This window comes from Camelus ferus, chromosome 23 (assembly GCF_009834535.1).
Source record: "Camelus ferus isolate YT-003-E chromosome 23, BCGSAC_Cfer_1.0, whole genome shotgun sequence".
NCBI classification, from domain to species: domain Eukaryota; kingdom Metazoa; phylum Chordata; class Mammalia; order Artiodactyla; family Camelidae; genus Camelus; species Camelus ferus.
Genome location: NC_045718.1, coordinates 31218560 through 31240239, shown reverse-complemented (window position 1 = coordinate 31240239; position 21680 = coordinate 31218560). Strand labels below are relative to the sequence as shown.

Sequence of the window (21680 nt, the reverse complement as noted above, 5' to 3'; positions counted from 1 at the left end):
CAAGTCACCCACCAATGGGAAAAAACAAAGATCAGATGGCCTCAGACATTTTTACAAACTCATTCAGCGTTCAAAAATGATGTCGCAATTTCTACAAAGACCAGAAAGAAAGACTGTGCAATCAAGGAAAAATCATTCCCAGCAAATATGCCATTTAAGTATAAAGACAACAGGCAGACATTCTTTTCTTTGGTTTTCTCTTTTCTTTTTTTTTTTTCTTTCCTTTTACCAACCCTCGTGTCCAGGGCTGGCTGTGAACAGATCGCAGCAAGGGAGGTGCTCTGTTACATACGAAGCCCTGACCCAGAACTAGGAACGACCCAAAGCTAGGAACGTGCAGTGCCTGATGGGTGAGGGGACGGTTGCCTTTCTGGCTGCACCCCTGTCCCAGGAAGAAGGGCTCTCCGCACCGGCCCGGCCCGGCCCACGTGCAGGCACAGCAAGGGACCGGCTATCCAAGGCCAACCATGGCTCCTGTGGCACTGCCAGGTCGGTCTGCCTGGCGGGCGGTCAGTCATTATCCCACAGATGGTAGTTTTGTGGGCAGACATTCTCAATCACGAAAGTGACTCAAGAAATACAGCTGAATAAACAAACTACTAATAAATGGAATAAACCTAATGAGGAAGTATAGTCAACCACATGACGAACTGAAATAAACTAGAACACATATAAAAGTTGTGGCAAAAGTGCTGGTCCTGAGTATAATATGAAACTGCTTAATATGAAAACTAAGAACATGACGCTAGAACAGAATGTAAATGTGATGACACTGGATGAAGAAAAAATATACAGAGAACAACAGCTGGTAAGTGGGAAAAGGGAAATGTAAGAATGCGAATTTTCTAATTTTCAGGGAAGACACTGAATTAATGCCATCTAAAATGAAGCAAAGACTTGGAAGTTTTTCTCTGGACACTTAAAATGGCTCTAAATCTATTTACTTTTCATCTCCAAAAGTTTCTATTCCATTTCAAATATGCTCTGAGGACAATTCCTTTAAAGCAACAATCAAAGATTTGAAAGAACAGAAATGTGATTAGAGTGATATTTTACATGTATCAGTTAATAAGAATGAACTTTAAATAGTCCTTTTATTTTAAGCAAGTAAAAAAGAATGGATAAGTCTCTTCAAATTATTAAAACAAATTTCACCTCCTCTGGGAGATAATAGGCTGGGCAAATACTTAAAGCTACAAAAAGAGAGTAACTAGGTGTCCTAAATTACGACTTGTCTGTATTTAAAATGCAAGAAACATACACAAAAATACGCCATTTTCTTTACTCACTTTTGTGATAGTTTTTAAAATGGCAAGACGATCTGCTGGGGGTGGCAAACCCACAAAGAGTGTTTTGTCTAGGCGGCCTGGGCGCAGGATTGCAGGGTCAATGATATCTAGGGAAGAAAAAGCCTTAAATAAATAAAATCTTTAAAATAAAAAACACAACTAACACAAGAAATGAGAAGAGCACATTTTTTAAAAGAAAAAATTGACATATTAGACTATTACAATTAGAAGCTTCTGCCCATTAAAATACATCCTTAAGAAAGCCAAAAATCCACCCACCCTCTTCCTGCCCCAAACCTGCTTTCCTCCAGGATCTCCATCTCAGATAATGATCTCTGCTGGACCCCCGAATACCAGGCAGGTTTCTCCCTTCCCTCTAACTGGAGACACATTCTATCAATTCTATCAAATCTGCCTCCCATTACCTTGACCCTCAGTCAAGGCCAAATGTACTGTCCCCCTAACCGGTCTGTTTCTAAACTTATCCTCTCTGGAGAATGCAGAGGAGGGTTATCCTCCTACAATACATGTTCAGTTCTCTCAATTCCTGCTCCCCTCTGCAGAATGAAGCCCAACACTTTCACTGTCATGCTAGAGCACCGTCTGACAAGGTCATCTGACTCTACCTTTTTTACAGGGCAAAGGTTCTCAAACATTCTGATCTCAGGGAACCTTGGCACTATAAAAAATTACTGAGGCCCCCCTTTTAGCCCTTCTCCCTTGCCCTTCCCTGAATCCCCTTATTTCCTAGGCAGCCACCCATCTGTCCTGTCACTAGGGATTAGTTGCATTTTCTAGAATTTTACATAAGTGGGATCACACACTATGTACTATCTGCTTTCTTTCACTCAACATAATTATTTTGAGATCCCCCCAGGTTGTTATGTGTAGTAGTACTTCACTCTCATTTATTGCTGAGCAGCACTCCACTGCATGGAAATGCCACATTTGTTTATCAGTTCTTCTGCTGACAGACATTTGGTTTGTTTCCAGTTTTGGACTACTACGAATAGAGCTGCTACGAACACTCATGTACAAGCCTTTACGTATGTTTTCATTTCTCTGCAGTAAACACCTAAGTGTGCGATGAAAAGTAGTACGGCTATAACACTGTAGGTGTATGCTTAACTTTTCAAAATCAACAAACTGTTTTCCAAACCAGTTGTACCATTTTACCTTTCTATGGGTAGTATATGAGAGTTCAAGATCCTCCACATCCTTGCCAATACATAGCACAGTCTTTTTAATTTTAGTCATTCTAAGGTTTGTAGTAATAGCTCATTGCAGCTTCAGTTTGCATAATTCCTTGATGACAAATGATGTTGAGCACCTTTTCATGTATTTAGCTGCCACCTGCACACTTTCTATGGCAAGGTGTCTATACAAATCTTCTGCCTATTTTTAATATCTTTTTTGTTGTTGTTGAGTTTGAGTTAAGTGTTGTTGAGTTCATTATATATTCTGGATATAAACACACACACACACACACACACACACGATGACTTACACTATGATTTACCAAAAGCTCTTACAAAATTCTGTGCGTTACATAATTTCTCAAAGAAAAGCTGGCTCATACCCAACACTTCTAATTGACTAATAGGCGTCTTAAACATGACAGGACTGAGATCCTGATCTTTTCCCATCGCCTCCCTAAACAGGGCCCTACTACTGTCCTTCCCATCTTGGTTAATGCCAGCGCATTCTTCCAGTTTTTTAGGCCTAAAACTCAAGAGTCAGATTTTGTTCTTCAAATGACACCGTCAAGAAACTGAGAAGAGAAAATACACATGCAAACCCCTTGTATGATTACTGACTTGTACTACCTTGTATCCACTAGATGGCTATAATAAAAAAGACAAACAGTAACAGGTGTTGGTGAGGATGTGGAGAAACTTGAACGCTCATATACTGCTGTGTCACATTACTAGTGGGAATATGAAATGACACAGACTCTTTGGGAAAGAATTTGGCAGTTTCTCAAAATGTTAAACATACATTTACCATGACCCAGCAATTCTACTCTTGGTATCTGCCCAAGAGAAACTATAACATATGTCCACACAAAAACTTGTACATGAATGTTCACAGCAGCAGTATCATAATAGCCAAAAAGTAGAAACAACCTAAATGCCCATCAACCGATGAATAAATAAAATGTTGCATATCCACACACTGGACTATTATCTGGCAATAAAAAGAAATGAGGTAAGTGATACATTCTACAGTATCTATGAACTATGAAAACTTGTGAGTAAAAGAAGCTGGACACCATACCCCACCACATACTGTATGATTCTATTTATATAAAACATTTATAATAGGGAAGTCTATAGAGACAGAAAGTAGACCAGTGGTTGCCTAAGGCTAGAGGTGGGGGAAGAATGGGGAGTGACTGTTAACAAACACAGATTTCCTTTTAGGGTGATAGAAATGTCCTAAAATTAGATTGTTGGAATGACTGCACACCTCTGTAATTATACTCAAAGCCACTGAACTGTATTTTTAAAATGGGTAAAACTGATGGTATATTACATATCTAAATAAAGCTGTTTTTTTTTTCAAACTTGGATCCTCAGACTAATGAGACTATCAGTATGTCCAGCGAAAATTATTATAAAATTAGACAGCCTTCATAGAACAGAATTAAATCTCTTCTTATGATTCATTAAAAAAATACTTACTGAGTACTGTCAAGCACCAGGGTACCTGTATGCCAGCACAAGGAATGCCAGGGCCTAAATTAACTTTAAAAGGGCAGTACTTCGCCAAAGGGCAAGACATACAGGCTTGACCATGGCACCAAGTGATTGTTCAGTCACCTTGAAGGATCATTCAATCATGATCCAAGGCCATTCAAAACAGATAGGTAAGGTTCAAAACACTGCATTTAACTTGGAACTTAAGTAGCTGAATATTTTACTATGAATAAAATCAGTCTTCTTTGTAAGTCATCCACTCTTTCATCTGATAAATAATAAGGTGTTACAATGGGTAGAAACCTGAACTAGAAGCCAACTCTCAAATATAAAACTGCAGACTGACTTACTCCCTGCCCAGAAGAGGCTTACATGTCACAATTTATTTACGTATTTACGTATCTTTTCGACTGCACACATATATGGAGGTCAGAAATTCTTTCTAGATACTGAATTGCTACTGGTAGGAAACAGACACCTACTGAATAGAGGAAAAAGGAATAAGCCAGTGTGGCCATTTGGGTTTCATAACCTATGTATGTCGCGCAGGAGTTTTTAATCAGCTAGACAGGGGATTAAGTGGAAACTAATCCTCAAATGAGAATATCCTTTACAGGAGTGGTATTTAAAGAAGAGAGTGCAAAGATGTGTGCAGAAGAAGTTACATGTAGGGTATCTGTGGTCAAGATGTAATTTGCATACAGAGCTTCATCTCCTCTGGTTGAGCACAGGGAAGTGGTTTCATTTCCAGATCAGGGGATGGACTTTGGTAGACCACACATTTGAAGAGGGCTGTCACAGTTCTTCAGAATGACCAAAAGTAGAATGGTGAGGACAGGATTTTAATTTACTTTCTAAAAATTAGTACCTCAAAAATCAGGGAAAAAGAATAAAAGAAAGAGAAAATAGGAGAAGGGAAGAAATTTAGAAGATCAATTCAAGAGGTTTAAGATCCACCAAGTGCTAAGCATACATATAAAACAAATAAAAAGTCACATTAAAAAGGATCAGAATGACATAAAATGTTTAAAAGAAGAAAAGCAATGTCTACAATTTATGAAAAAAAAAATTTTCAACTCAAAATTCTATACCCGGTCAGGCTACCAATCAGTAATGAGAGTAGAATAAAGATACTTTTAAATATATAAGAAATCAAAAAATTTGCCTCTTCCATGATCTCTCCTAGGAAAGTCACTGAAAGATAAGCTCTAGCAAAGTGAGAGAGTAAACCAAGAGACAAACGTAAGACCAGACACAGCACAAAACAAAGAAAAGCAGGAAACAAGTCCTGAAATAACAGCTACTTGTACCACACACCTAGATGGCACCAGACCAGAGTGGAACAGGACAGAAAGCTCCAGAATGAACAAAAAGCCAAATGGCACTGACACATCATCTGATAAATAACACTGAGTACTGTAGATAACATATCTGGTGAAGAATTAGAACACAGAACAAAGCAAACGAAAAATCAGGAGTCTCAATCTAAGAATAAAATGGCTATATGAAAAAGGAAACCTAATCATAGTGTTATTCTTGGGCCAGCAGAGAGAAATATAACATAGTCATGGTAATGTAAATGCTGACTAGTAATTTAACCAAAAGTTGTGATAAAACTGTATTATAATATATTAGGAGGATGGAGTGAAAAGAACAGATGGTGTGGATGGTGTGGCAGTGATGGTGGAGTGGGCTGTGTATGGGGAGAAAGGGTGAATGAATATGAGATAATGAATTTTCATCTATCTTAAAAAGGAGTTAATGGGTAGTGTGTGAAATTGATAAGGCAGCAGTATGAGCATATTATTTGAAAATATGGAAGAAATACAGAAAAAAAAATAGCTCAATGAATTTACCAGTAATTGTCTCTGGGCAGGGGATGGGGAGTGGGGTGCAGATAACCAGTTTTTGTTATAAGCTTTTCAGTGTCATTTGACTTTTAACTGATGTCTTCATGTGTGGGTTTTTCTTTTTCATGCCATTCACTAATTGGATCCACAAGCTCAAGGCCTGTTACGGCCACTCTCTTAGGGAGTTTTGTCAATTTACAGGAACCTGGTCACACAAAACACCGTTCAAAAGCTGAGACATAACAAAACAAACTCCAATGTTTGTTTGTAGAGGTGACCATGGTATAGAATGAACAGGGAATGAACGTGTTCTTAAAGAAAGTATAATTCGGAGAGTGCCTGGGGGGTCAAATCTTGGTTTTGCCTCTTGCTAACTTATCTGGGGCAAAGTAATTAGAATCTGCTTCAGAGCTCTAACTGTGCAGACTGAATGATCTAATTATCAGAAGTACTTACAGCAATGTTGGAATAAAAGTGCTCGTATGATGATTATGATTATTTGGAGTCAGGCAGATTGATTCAAATCCCTGCTCCACCACTTTTCAGCTCTATATCCTTGGGCAAATAACAACCTCACTGACCTTTAATTTATGCAACATTAGTATGCATATATAACAGTACTTTCCTCACAGGGTTGTTGTGAGGTTTAACAAGGTGAAGCACTTAACAGAGTGCTTATATAGCATTTAGCAATACTCCACGAAGTCCAGTTGTTATCAATGATGAGCTTTAAAGAATACGGACGTGTAAAGAAAATGGGACAGATTTTCCTTCATGCCATGAGAGATATTGTAGAACAGAAAAGAAACCTACTTATCTCCAAGTGCTCTCCATCTTAGTAAGTAGCAAAATCTTTTACCTAGTTTTTTAGGTAAAAAATCTAACAGTAACCCTTGTTTATTTTCTTTCTCACAACCACATCTAATTTCAGCACTTTCTTTTGGTTTTACCTTCAAAACATATCCCAAAGTGGGGTCAGCTTCTTACTTCTCCCACCAAGCCCACATCAATTCTCCCCTGGACCATAGATCTTCTAACTCAGAGGATCCTTTGTGTTAAGGATTCCTTTGGGAATATAGCAGTGTTTACGGACTTCTCAAAAAAAATGGTTTTCAATGCATAAGACAAAATACACAGGATTACAAAGAAATCAATGGTATTAAAAGTTATAAAGCTGTTAGAAAAACAAACTTTTGATATTGATAATATATGCACTTCTTTATTAATATCTTAAACAGCAGGTATGATAAAATTGTAATTTTGTAGTAGTATGGGTATAAATAGTATTTTGTGATTTCTGCAACAGCTGTAAGGTGACACAGAAACATCTATGATTTTGTTGGCGACAGCTGCAGGTATGCTAGTACTACTCTGGCCTGCTGACAACATTCATAATTTAAGGAAATGCTAAATTTCAGTTAGGGGTTTGTGAAATTAAGACGAAAGTTTTTCACATTCAGGTTCAAAGACCCCCTAAATTCTAATCACAGATTCCCAAGGTTAAGAACACAATTTTGCGTTAATTTTTATAAAAGGTGCAAGGTCTGTGTCTAGATTTTTTGCACGTGAGTGTGAAGTTGTTTCAGCACCATTTGTTGAAAAGACCATCCTTTCTCCATTGTATTGCCTTTGCTCCTTTGTCAAAGATCAGTTGACTATCTATGTGGGTCTATTTCTGTTCTATTGATTTATTTTTCTTATTCCTTTATCAAAACCACACTGTCTTGATTACTGTAGCTCTACAGTAGGCTTTTTTTTTTCTTAACAGTAAGTCTTGAAGTTGGGCAGTGTCAGTCCTCCAACTCTATTCTTCTCCTTTAATATTGTGTTAACTCTCCTGGGTCTTTCACTTTTCCATATAAACTTTAGAATATCTGTCAATATTCACAAAAAAACTTGCTCAGATTTTGACTAGGATTGCTTCAAATCTATAGACTAAGTTGGGAAGACTAGCGTCTTGACAATATTGAGTTTTCCTATCATGTATGAGGGAGTGTCTCTCCATTTATTTCAATCTTCTTTTATTTCTTTCATCAGTTTTATAGATTGCTTCATATAGATCTTACACATATTTTGTTAGATTTGTACCTAAGTCCATCTGTCTGTCTGTCTGTCTGTCTCTCCATTTCTTTCCTGTTGGTGCCAAAGTAAATGGTATTGTGTTTTTATTTTTAAACTCCAGTTGTTCACTGCTGGTATTTACCAACTGATTTTTGACAAAGGTGCAAAAGTGATTCAATGGAGAAAGGATAGTCTCCTCAAATGGTGGTGGAACAACTGGATATCCATAGAGGAGAAAAACCTTTGACCTAATAAACTTTGCGCCTCACATAAAAGTTAACTAAAAATGGATCACAGGTTTAAATGTAAAACATAAAACCATACAACTTTTAGAAGAAAACACTGGAGAAAATCTTTGGGATATAGTTCTGAAAAACAGATCTTAGACATGATCTCCATAGTACAATATATAAAAGGAAATATTAACAAATTGGATCTCTGTGGTTAAGATGACGAAAAGACAAGCTACAGACTGGGACTAAATATTGTACATCACATAAACGACAAAGGACTCACATATAGAATACATAAAGAACTCTCAAAACTCAATAATAAAAAAAATATATACAGTCCCACTTCTAGAAAATGAAACGGGCAAAGGACACAAAGAAACAATTCACTGAAGAAGATACAATGATGGCAAAGAAACACATGAAAAGGAAGTTCTCTTCAGCCATTAGAGAAACACCAAATAAAACCATGATGAGCTGTCACTATAGATCTCTTAGGATAGCTAAAATAAAAAATAGTGACAACAGAAAATACTGGTAAATACGCAAAGAAACTGGTTCTTTCTTAGAATTGATAGAAATTACAGCCACTCAGGAAGAGCTTGACAATCTCTTTAAAGAACTAAACATACACTTATATGATCCAGCAATCATGCTCCTAGGCATCTAACCCAAAGAAATGGAGCCTTACGTCCACACAAGAACCTATACGTAGATGTTCATAGTAGCTTTACCTGTAACTGTCAAAAACTGGAAATGATAACACGCCCAAGAAGAGACTGGTTAAACAAACCAGAACCTCCACACCACAGAATACTACTCAGCACTGAAAGGGAACAAACTACTGATACACATAGGAATTTGAATCAATCTCAAGGGCATTAGCCTAGGTAAATAAAGCCAACCTAAAAGGTCACATTTTGTATGAGGACTTTTATATAAAATTCTTAGTGACACAGTTATAGAGACGGAGAACAGATCAGCAGTTGCCCTGAGTTAGGGGTGGTGGGAGAGAGGTGGTTGTTACTATACAGGGATAGTACAAGGAAGATCTCTGTGGTGATGGAATAGTTCCTGTGTTGACTACAGTGGTGACTATAGGAATCTATACATGTACTAAAATGGCACAGAAATAAACAGACATACAAATCAAACAAATGTCTATTTCCTGGTTTTGATTTTGTACCACAGTCACTAAAAATGTAACAACTGAGGTAAACTGGGTCCATGGAACTTCTGGACATTATTTCTATAATATCCTGTGAATTTATAATTGTTTCAAAATACAGAGTAAAAAAAAAAAGTCACATATTTTAAAAAAAGAAAAGGAAAATCAGATCACATCACTCCCCCACTCAAAACCCTCCTATGGCTTCCCAGAACAGCAGAATAAAATCCACATCCCCTACAGTGGCCTAAAAGGCCCCTTGCACCTCTCCGTCAGTGTCCCCCTGACTCATTTCACTCCAGACACACCAGCCTTCCTGCCGATTCTCCAGGACACCAAACCTGTTCTCACTTTAGGGCCTTTACACTTACTGTTTGTTCTCTACCTGGAATGCCTTCTCCCAGATTTTTGCATGGCTCGACCCTTCACATTGTTTGAGTTCATGCTCATGTCACTTCTTCTGAAGAAGGCTTCCTGTACCATGATAGCTCAATGGGCATTCCTCTCCCCAGCCACCAGTCATTCTCCATCCTCTTACCCTATTTTATTTTATTTTTTGTCTATTATTTACCCCCTGTTCCCCAGCCCCAAATCAGAATATACAGAGGTAAAAAAATTTTCTAAATTGTTAGCTCAGTAGGGCCAGGCATGTAATAACAATTCAATAAATATTTGATGAGTAAGGGAGTCAATCTTGAGAAAGTAAAGAAAATTATATTGATATGACTGATTTACAACACCAAACTCTAAGACTGAATGCATAACCTGCATTGTTGTGCAACAAAGAATGTGATGAAAGAAAAATATATGTAAGAAGTAAAGATAACTACAATTTTTTTTACATTCCCACTTCTTTTCTTTTGAATCTGGCCCTTCCTGTCACTGCCCTTGACCAGCAGAACTTGTTGGTTCTGGGCCTTGCCTGAATTCAAGAGGAATGGAAGCTTCTGCCTTCATCTGTTGGAATCCCGCTGTCATGTAAGAAGTGTGAATACTCAGAGAACCACGCTAATGGAAGCCAAGCCACATGGAGATGGCTTGGGATTGGGGGTGGGAGAGAAAGAAGAGATACCAAGGAGAACCAAGGCACCAGACATGTGAGTAAGACATCACCTTCGAAGGGGATCCTCTGGCCCAGCCTCTCCAGCTGGTGGCATGTGGATCAGAGATGAACCAACTGGACAAGCCCTTCCTGAACTGCTGACCTCCAAAATTACAAGCAATGCAAAAATGGTGATTTGACACCATTAAGTATCGAAGTAGTTTGTTATACAGGAATAGCTAACCAGAAAGTCAGGCAAGAAGGGATTTCTTAAAGCTGAGCAAAAAACAAGTTATAAACAATCAAACCGGAATGTCCCAGGATGGTATACAACAGAACAGAATGGCCAAATAAGCATCAATACAAGCAAAAAGATCTGGAACACCTATTTTTAATTTATGTGGCCTCTCACTGCAATGGGGTTTGTTATGGGAGAAAGGGATGGGTGAGGTATAGTGGAGAGGAAGATAAAACTCAAGGACACTAGAAAGGACAAAACAGAGGTACCACAGGATGATTCACCTTGTCATTCACTGGCTAACCTCAACATAAATGATTAACATCAGTTCTGGGTTTTACAACTAAGGAGAATCTGGAGAATTCAAAGAATTCAAAGATGACTAAAAAGATCAGGGGGGAAAAAATTCATGAGAAAAGGTAATGCAGCTGAACTGTTTTGAAGGAGGGGATTTAGGTAAAACCCAGTCTTATTATTTTCTAATCTACAGAGATTAAACTAAAAGATAAGAGTGTTTGCAATAAACAAATATGAAAAAAGAGCTGACTGTCTTCTTGAAATCTGTTAGAAAAGATCTGTAGCTGCTCAGGAAGGGTAGGATGTGATTCTGTCCAAGTTTGAGAGACTTTCAAGGTTTCCTCTAGGATGACTCTGACTTTATAACCTAATGACTGATCCTACTGTTAATACCAAAAGTGCTCATGACAATGATAATGATTACTAAACAGCTCCTTGCCACACACCATGGCAGACACATTACCAACATCACTTAACCTTTGTGACCATACTGCCTATTAGGTATCATTATCCTCATCTTATAGTTGAAGAAATAACTGGTAGCAAGATGAAGTAATATAAGCCCAGGATTAATGTGGTATAATAAAGAATCCATTCCGTCTCTGCCCCAGGTTTCTGGCACAGAGCTTCCTGGGTGACAGGACTGTCTTTGTTATGTTAATGAGGTGACTCAAGGTTGGACCCAAGATAACTTCAGGTTAGAGCTGGTTAGTCTAGAAAGACTAACCATGGGATTAGAAGGCTGGAACTCAGAGGCAGACAATTGGGGAGATAAGGCTGGGCTGGAGACTGAGTTCAACCACATGGCCAATGAGTCAACCAACTGTGGCTATATTATGAAATCCCAATAAAACTCTGGACACCAAAGGGATGGGTGAGATGGAGGGAGCTTCCTGTTTAATGAACACAATGATGTGCCAGTAAGGTGATGTGCCCTGACTCTAGAGAGAGGGTATGGGAGTTCTGCATTCCCTAACCTACATGTACCCTGTATAATAAACTGCAATTTTAAGTACAATGCTTTTCTGCATTCTGTTAGTCATTCCTGTGAGTTACTGAATCCGAGGGGGTCATGGGAATCCCCAAGTTTGCAGCAGGAAGGTCAGAAGTGTGGTGTCCTGGAGACACCACTTGCAGCTGGCATCTGACATGGGGCAGCCTTGTAGACGACTGACTCCCTTAACCTGCAGGTCCTAACATACTCCAGGAGGTTAGTGTCAGGACTGAAATACAATCTACTCAGTTCATGTAGACTTGCTGGGGTTGAAAGAGAAAAGTTAGTTAAGATACGAAGTGCTACAGCCAGGACTCAAAACCAGTTATGTCTAATTCGAAAAGGACTCGAAGTAAAAATCGTAACACCTCTCAACTTTTCATTTTAAAATGAAACAGTATATATAATTCATGAGGTTTCAGTATCTGTATTAACATACAAGAAATGAAAAATTACCTCAGTTTCACAACTGATAAATCCATTTGAGCAATTCAAGTTCCATATCATTGCTGGCAGACATCATTAACATTAATATCAATGAAGGAGCAGCTATATGACAGGGTGGCAAAGTACTAAACAGTATGAAGAGAATTTAGGACCCAGAGTAAAAGCCACCTGCAGTACTTTTGAAGTTCTGAGCCTTTTTTGAACTTCCTCACAGAGTGTAAGCTTATAAACAATTTTAAGTAAGTTAAGTGCAGTTCAGTTATAGGGACATGCTTCCAGTATAAAACCTTAAAAACCAATCTTCAACCTTCAGATACAGTGAAAAGAGTCTAGTGCTTACTTCCTGTAAGCTTGAGAAAAACCGTAGAACATATATTCTCATAATACTTTGTGGTCAAAAGTATATGTTGCAAGTGTTCTCTGCCAATAAGATAACTTTCTAAGAATTAACACAGAAAAAAAAATTCTCATGGAATCCAGGCAATAATACTGTTTCGTTTTGTTTTTAATTATAGCTTACATAAAAACTCTCTTTTTTACAACTTATGAACCAAAAAGGGATTTCCCAAACTGAATCTTCCTTTACTAGGATGTATATAAATTACACTGTCAATGGTAAAACCTTTAAGACTCATTTGTTCTATCTTCTTCTTTCTTACCTGGCCTGTTAGTGGCTGCCATAATAAAAACCTGCTGACGTGTTTCCAGACCATCCATCTCTGTAAGCAGCTGATTCACCACCCGGACACTTGCTCCTGTCTAAAAAGAAATAAATACAGTTCTGTCAGCTCCCAATAAAAAGAAAAATACATCACCAATTTTTTTCCCCATACAAAATAGTACATTTTCTAACTTGAATGAAAGCTTTTGTCAAAAGATAAAACAATTACAGTTTCCTGAGGCGTCACAACATCCAGGCACCGTGCAAAACATGTTCTCATCAGTGTGAGGCCCCAGCAATCCTGCAATCATCCACAATTTAGATGAGGAAACTGAGGCTTACAGAGGCTATCTGTCCAAGGCCTCACAGCCAGATAAGGGTAGAGATGAAGTTCAATCTCAGGCCTAGCTGACCCCAAAGTCTTATGCCGCTGAGTTATTCAAAGACCTAACAGCCACAGTGACTTTCCTTTTGGGCAAATCTAGATTCAGCTTTTGTATGTCAGATCAGACTCCCTAGGATATCAGATGCTCCAGATCTTTCAGCTGGGACACTGAGGTCTTTTCTCTTTTCCCTGAAGCATATAAGTACAAAGTATAGCTACCTCAGGGCAACATCTAAGGGAAAGGTTCAGGGAGTTGGTGAATAGAGGGATAAATCACTGAGATACAGAAATGTTTTAAATGTACAACAGAGGAAAAGAGAAAAGTGGTGCTGTGTTTCTTTTTGTCATTGATCGCCTTCTTCAACATAAATTTTATGTACAGAGGTGGTAATGAGTTTAACACAGGATCACTCCAGAAAAAAAAAATTGGTGTACCTTATTATTACTCCTTGGAGACATAACACTAATAGGAGATTAACAGAATTATAATCCAGACTTAAAAAATAGAGAAGTACTGGGCAAAAAAACCCAAAACAAAACAAAACAAAAAAGCCAAACAAACCCAACACTGTCCTAAGCAAGACCAAACCCTCAGAATCAATTTAGGAAAAGCTTGCCAGATTTTACTATATTAAAATTATAATATTTTATGTAATAAAAGATTAAAGACAAGTGATAAAACTCAGAAAAATAGTACCAACACACATGACAATGGATTAATTTCCATCACATATAAAAAGCTTTTATAAATTAAAAAGAAAAGACATTTCAGTGTTTTAATGTAAATGCTGCTAAAGCAAGCACAGAAAAACATTTCAATAGCAAAAACGTCAGAGACATGAAGACTAAAATTTAATATCATGTTTTGCCAATAAAATTGAGAAAAATAAAAAGATGGATATTATCCATTGTTAACAAAGGTGTAGGAAATGCTTATTTTTACACACTGTTGTTGGTAGGCTGGTAGTTCTTGTAAAGAATGATTTAGTATTAACTTTCAAAATATAAGATGTATATATCTTCTTCCCTGAAATTCCATCTCCAAAACTCTCACATATTCTGACAGGTATACAAAAATATGTGATAAGAATATTTAATACAGTTGTGTTTGTAAGGGAAACAGCTGGAAACAATGTAAATGCCCAACACAGGGGAATTATTGAATAAATTCTTCGTTATGCAGACTGTGGAATATTTATGCAATAGTTAAGAAAATAATTTATTAAGAAATCACATGGGAAAATTGTCAAGACAGAATGACCATATTTATATAAAAAAAAGATGTTTAAGTCATACATGTTTTCAAACTTACAGAAAAAGTTCTAGAATGACCTAAACTGTCAGCAGTAGTAACCTCCAAGAAGAGTAACAGGGAGGAGATGGGAAGAAAGACTTTACTCTCTTTATACTTGTATTTATTTGAATTTTTCAGAAGTATAACTTGCATCATAAGAGAAGAATATATTTGAAATTAATATATTTTCAGAATCCCCTTCAGGTGAAAATGTTAAAGCAAAACACATTTCTGAGTACAGAAACGTGTGGTAGTTGATACCTGAGAGAGAGACACCTAGAAATTAGAAATGTAGTTCATACGGCTGCAGACTTCCTTGAGGGCAAGGAGTTGTCTCGATATATCTCAGTGAATTCTTCTTTATTTAAATTACCAGTTGATAACAGAGAGATGCAAACTAATGAAAGAGGCTATCGATGAACAAAGGGTTTATTCATAGCAAAAGCGAAGGGAATAAAAAGGAGTAAAATCCAGAGCATACCATGTCCCCACCAGCTGGATATAATGTGTAGGGTTTTGCTCTGAATCCCACATTAGATTTTGGAATATGACAGTCAGCAGGGGAACCTGGGAAGGATCTCTGCCTTGGCCACTGACATCATTATCAGAGACAAGACTGTAATAGGGATTTTCCGTGATTTTGATGACTAGTGGATGAGGAGACAAAATTGCTATGATGTGACTCACACTTACACTGGTAACGTTTTGTTTGTGTAACTTTTGAATGCTTCTGAAGATTTTAAGCAAAATGAGGCAACTAATAAGTATTTCAAAACCCAAGAACACACACAAAATAGTTATTTGAAACTAAATCACAAAAGAAATATAATCACTTCCTTAATCATCTTGTAAAAATGTACTTATTACAGTCCTTGCTATCTACTTCAAAAGGTTATATATTCTTTATATATGCTTCACTATGCTTCAAGCTCTTTTATAACTGTATTCCTGATAACTGTTTCCGGGTACTGAAATTTCTAAGAACAGTGACTCAGTGTGGTAATGCAAGTGGTATTTATTTTTTGTTTGTTTGTTCTGGGTGTTGGGGGGGGTAATTAGGTTTATTTCTTTGCTTTATTTTTTACCGGAGATACAGGGGATTGAACCCAGGACCTTGTGCATGCTAAGCATGAGCTCTACCTCTGAGCTATACTCTCTACCCATTGCCAGTGGTATTTAATGCAGACCAATTTTATATCTTCCCCAGATAGCAATGGTGCTGAGTCTTAAAGCATATTATCTGACCCTATTTTGAGTGCATGATTTCTTAAATTACATTTTCTCCTGTCTCAAGAACCCTTAACAGAATCATAAGGTTACAAGGTGGGCTATGCAAACCTAATGTTATTTCCATTCCCAACTTCTCATTTGTGTGAATCAGGTATGCAAAATCAAAATAATACACAGAAAAAAAAAAACACAGAGGCTAATAAAAATACAACTGTTATTCCTAGGTCCTGATTTCAAATTACTAGGTTTCTTCACTTAAAGAGTCTCAGTGTTCTCAAGGAATGACTTTCTAAGAACGATCTGAACTTTATATAATTTTATAAGAACTTACAAAATGTTTATGGGCCTTAAAAAAAAAATCTGTAAATCATTAAAGTATAATACCTACCTCTCGGACTGATCTCCGAGGGCATAAGGCATCCACTTCATCAAAGAATATCACACACGGTGCTGAGTTCTTGGCTCGCTGAAAAACCTGTCGCACAGCACGCTCACTCTCACCAACGTACTAATCACATAAAGGAAATGAAATGTAGAGATGATTCAACTTTGAAGTTTGGTCCAAATCAAGTAAAATTAGTGTTAAGTAACATTTATATGTTACAGTCTAAAAAGTGCTAGGTTGAACCATATGCAACTCCTGACATTTAACCATTTTGATCTATAAAAACAGCCAATTATATGTGGTTCAACTTAATAAAATTAGCTATAACTTAAGCCTATAAATTTCCTAATTTATAAAATGAAGACCAAATGGAATGGAAAGTTTTTCTCTAGGTCACAAAAATCCCATAATTCTGTATTTTAGAACTAATTAAACAAGGCTTTATGCATAGAAAATACCCAGCAGTAATTTTCATTAATTCAACAGTAGTTTAAATGCAAACAAGTCAATTTACTGTCCAACTGTCAATTCTACACAACTCATCTTGCTAAAGGAAGAGCTACATGATCATATAGCATCAGGAGGCACAACCAGCTAGGCATCTAATAGGTTTCAAAATGCATAATGGATGTTAATTGGATGTTAATTGACACATTGTAAACTGACTATACTTCAATTAAAAAAAAGAAACAGGTAAAAAAAATATAAAGCAATTCACAAACAGCAATAATATTAGGACTAATAATATAAAAAGTTATACATCAAAATATGATTTTACTTTTAGCTAGGCACAAGAAATTGTTCTTGTAAAATTTCAAATCAGTTAACTGAGAAAAGCTTTTTTTCTTGTAACAATACTGCTAAATAACACAGAATCTGAAAACACCTTTAGCAGTGCCAATTACATCACAAGGTATCTTTTATGTTATTTTATGACCAGATGGCCATAATAAAGTAATTAAGGCAGCAGAATATATCACAGATGAGTGATTAAAGTATTTTTATTTTCTTTTTGAGTAGAACGTCCTCCCCTCATATCTGTTCTGTACTTTTCTTTGTACTGTTTATTCTGCTTCTCTCACTTGAACTGCTTTTCCAACTTACCTCCAAATAGTCCTCCTTGCATTCTGAAAGATCTTTGTTAATCATTCTTCCCACTGCTCTCTCTTCTTTGCTCTTATAACACTTTCTACTATTATAACTTTTAAGCTATTTCTACATTTACTATATTATATCATAAGGTATGAAACATCAGAAAGGGAAAGTAAAAATAATTTCCTTCTAAAATTGCATTAAAAAAACCTCCCAAAACTTTGGAATAAACCTGACCAAGGTAAAAACGTATATGCTGAAAAGTATAAGACATTGATAAAGGAAATTAAAGATGATTTAAAGAAATGGAAAGGTATCTTATGCTCTTGGATTGGAAAAATTAATACTGTTAAAATGGCCATACTGCCCAAAGCAATCTACAGATTTAATGTGATCCCTATCAAATTACCCAGGACATTTTTCACAGAACTAGAACAAATAATTCTAAAATTCATATGGAATTACAAAAGACCCAGAACTGCTAAAGCAACACTTGAAGAAAAAGAATAAAGCTGGAGGCATTACCCTCCCAGACTTCAGATAATACTACAAAGCTACAGCAGTCAAAACAGTGGCACAAAAACAGATACATGGATCAATGGAACAGAATAGAGAGCCCAGAAATAAACCCACACACCTAAGGACAATTAATCTTCAACAAAGGAGGCAAGAATATACAATGGAGAAAAGACAGTCTCTTTAGGAAGTCGTGTTGGGAAAGCTGGACAGCCACACGTAAACCAATAAAGCTAGAACAGTCCTCACACCATACACAAAAATAAACTCAAAATGGCTTAAAGACTTAAACATAAGACAGGACACCGTAAATCTCCTAGAAGAAAACACAGGCAAAACATTCTCTGATATAAATCATAGCTATGTTCTCCTAGGGCAGTCTACTGAGGCAATAGAAATAAAAGCAAAAATAAACAAATGGGACCTAGTTGAACTTATAAGCTTTTGCACAGCAAAGGAAACCATCAATAAAATGAAAAGACAACCTACAGAATGGGAGAAAATATTTGCAAAAGATGCAATGGACAAGGGCTTCATTTCCAAAATATACAAACAGCTCACATAACTCAACAACAACAACAAAACAAAACAAACAAAAAGCCAATCAAAAAATGGGCAGTAGACCTAAATAGACATTCCTCCAAAGAAGACATACAAATGGCCAATAGCTACATGAAAAGATACTCAACCTACCTACCTATTAGAGAAATGCAAATCAAAACTACAATGAAGTGTCACTTCATACCAGTCAGAATGGCCATACTTATAAAGTATACAAATAATAAATGCTGGAGAGGGTGTGGAGAAAAGGGAACCCTCCTATACTGTTGGTGGGAATGTAAATTGGTGCCGCCACTATGGAAAACAGTATGTTTTTCCTTAAAAAACTAAAAATGGAGTTACCATATGATCCAGCAATCCCACTCCTGGGCAAATTTCCCAAGAAAACTCTAATTCAAAAAGACATATGAACCTCAATGTTCACAGTGGCACTATTTACAATAGCCAAGACACGGAAGGAACCTAAATGTCCATCGACAGATGAACAGATAAAGAAGATGTGGTATATATATAGAATGGAATATTACTCAGCCATAAAGAAAGTGAAATAATGACATTTGCAGCAACGTGGATGGACCTAGAGATTATCATACTAACGGAAATAAGTTGGAAAAAGAAAGACAAATATGTATCACTTATATGTGGAATCTAAAAAAATTATACAAGTAAACTTATTTACAAAACAGAAAGAGACTCACAGACATAGAAAACAAACTTATGGTTACCAAAGGGGAAAGTGAAGTGGGGGAGGGATAAATTAAGTGTTTGGGATTAGCAGATACAAACTACTATATATAAAGTAAACAATAAAGTCCTACTGTATAGCACAGGGAACTATATTCAATACCCTGTAATAAACCATAATGGAAAAGAATATGAAAAAGAACATATACAATACATATATATGTATAACTGAATCACTATCTCTGCTGTACACCAGAAACTAACACAGCATTGTAAATCAACTATATTTCAATTAAAAAAAGAAAAAGAAAAAAACCTGAATTTTTACAAGTGTGATTATACTCATTCAATGGAATACTACATAGAAAATAACTAGAGGAAATCTATCAACAAATATATAATGTTAAATAAAAATAACAAAAAAATCAAGTTACAAAAGAACACATACCATTTATAAAAGGAAATTTGTTTTTGCTTTACCATTTGTAAAGAGTTCCAAACATATAACAAAAGTTGACATAATAGTATAATGAACCCACAATATATCCATCACCCTGTTTCACTGTCAACTCAATTCATGGTCAACCTTGCTTCATTTATAACCTGTTCACTTTTCTTTCTCCTTGTTATTTTGAAGGAAATCCAAGACATCACAATTTTATTTGTAAATATTTTACTATGTCTAAAAGAAAATGATTTTTTAACATAACTACATCATTAACACATTTAAAAGTTATCTTCTTAATATAAAATATCCAGTTAAGTGTTCAAATTTACTCATAATCAAATGTGTTCAATTGTCTCATAAGCTTATTTTTGAAACAGGTAAAATAATACTACATGTTATTTAGGGATAAATACATATATAGTAAATGCAGAAAGAAGTGCACAGAATTAATAAACACCAAATTCAGGATTATGGTAAACTCTATGGGAAAGGGAACAGAGGTCATGATTAGGGTAGTTCTGCAGGGGGCTTCAAATATATATATATTTAAGCTGAGTGACAGAGACATGGGAGGTCATTATATTACTTTATAACTTCTTATATGTTTGAAATAGTTCACAAGAAATTTGAAAATTTTACTCCTAAAAAAAATGTTACACTCTGTTAGCTCTCTGAAATTCTGAAGGTAAAATTCCAACTCTAGCTTGGCATGAAGGCCCTTCGCTGTCTGGCTATAACTTTCCTTTCCAGCCTTATCCCCTATCAATCCCCTCCCCTTCGAGGCTTATTTCTAATATCTCCTCTAGAAGGCCAAAATGGAGTGTAGGAAAAGTAAAGAATGAATTCTTATTTTAGGAGGAAAGTAATATATTCAGTAGGAAACATATAAAAGGGGGAGAGAAGATAAATTTTAAAAGCCTTTTAAAACAAATGGTAACACCGTCATTTCTTGTTTGAATATTACTACATTTCGTACAGATAAACAGGAAATAAGAAATTCAAAGTCTCTTAAATTTGAGATGCAACCTGCTTAAATGCAGAAAGAGTTGTTATAGAGTACATTAGTTCCCCCAAAGCATTTTTATTTATTAATACTTAACTCACTCAAACTACACAACAACAGGACAAGGAAAGCAGGTCAGGAGTCAGACAACCCAGATTTAAATCTCAGCTCTACTATCCCCAAGCTGTCGTTGGCCAAGTTACATGAACCCTCCAAACTTAAGTTTCCTCATCTGTGAATCAGAGGAAAGAATAATTCCTATCTCACAGGGTTGCTGAAGAATAATATATGTAAATTGCTTGACAAATACAGAATTAATGCCTTAAAATGTCAACTACTTTGATTATTTCTATTTTGCTGGTGAGAAAACTTAGGCTCAGAGGTTAACAGACTTAATTAAGAAAGCACTTATACACACTTAACAGTATAGCAGAGCAAAGCTCAACCTTTTCATTCCTAAAGCAGTGGCTTTACCAAAATACCACAACTGTTTCAACAATCTGAGGGCCCTATAATATGAATGACTATTACTTTTCCTAATCAAAAATAATGGCTAATGCCACAACTTACCATATTTAGTAATTCTGGTCCCTTGACAGATATAAAATTCAGCCCAGACTCATTTGCAACAGCCTAGTAAGAGAAAACAAAAAGACACAAATTAGGAAACAGACAATAAAATAATAATAACAATAATTTGTGATGATGCAAGTGCCTTTTGCGGTTTACACTCTATTTCCCCCCTTTTACAGTCACCTCTTTCTCATCAGAAGGAGAGAAGACAAATGGGAAAAGGAGAAATGAATAAAAAGAAAATCAGAGGAAGTAAATGTTAGCTTAAAACTTTCTATGAATTACTCAGACTAGAAATTAGATTGAAATGAAATGACATGAAACATTTATGTAAATATTATTTACACAAACATGTTATATGTAAGTGCATCTGAAGCCCTACCTCAGAATTCTAGTGAAGTCATAATTTCTGTATAAACAAATGCCCTGCCCAACGAAAGCAATCATTCATTTATAAACCAAAATTCAAATCATCAGTATCAATCTTTACAGTATTTGCAGATTATTTTTAATAAATGAAGATTAAACTGCAT

General features: G+C 36.2%; 1 protein-coding gene across 5 annotated transcripts in view; it reads right to left on the bottom strand.

Moving 5' to 3' along the window:
* The window catches only part of NVL (nuclear VCP like), a 79402-nt gene that overhangs the window by 20021 nt on the left and 37701 nt on the right, over positions 1-21680 (bottom strand). For 4 of the 5 annotated variants that reach the window (XM_014562138.2, XM_014562136.2, XM_014562139.2 and 1 more), the window contains exons 16-19: positions 21145-21207; positions 16274-16393; positions 12975-13074; positions 1290-1396 (exon numbers count right to left, since the gene is read on the bottom strand). In XM_014562138.2, the coding sequence (XP_014417624.1) occupies positions 1290-1396; positions 12975-13074; positions 16274-16393; positions 21145-21207 (390 nt within the window). The remainder of the gene's footprint in view (positions 1-1289; positions 1397-12974; positions 13075-16273; positions 16394-21144; positions 21208-21680) is intronic. The other variant, XM_032466619.1, reaches the window with a different exon arrangement.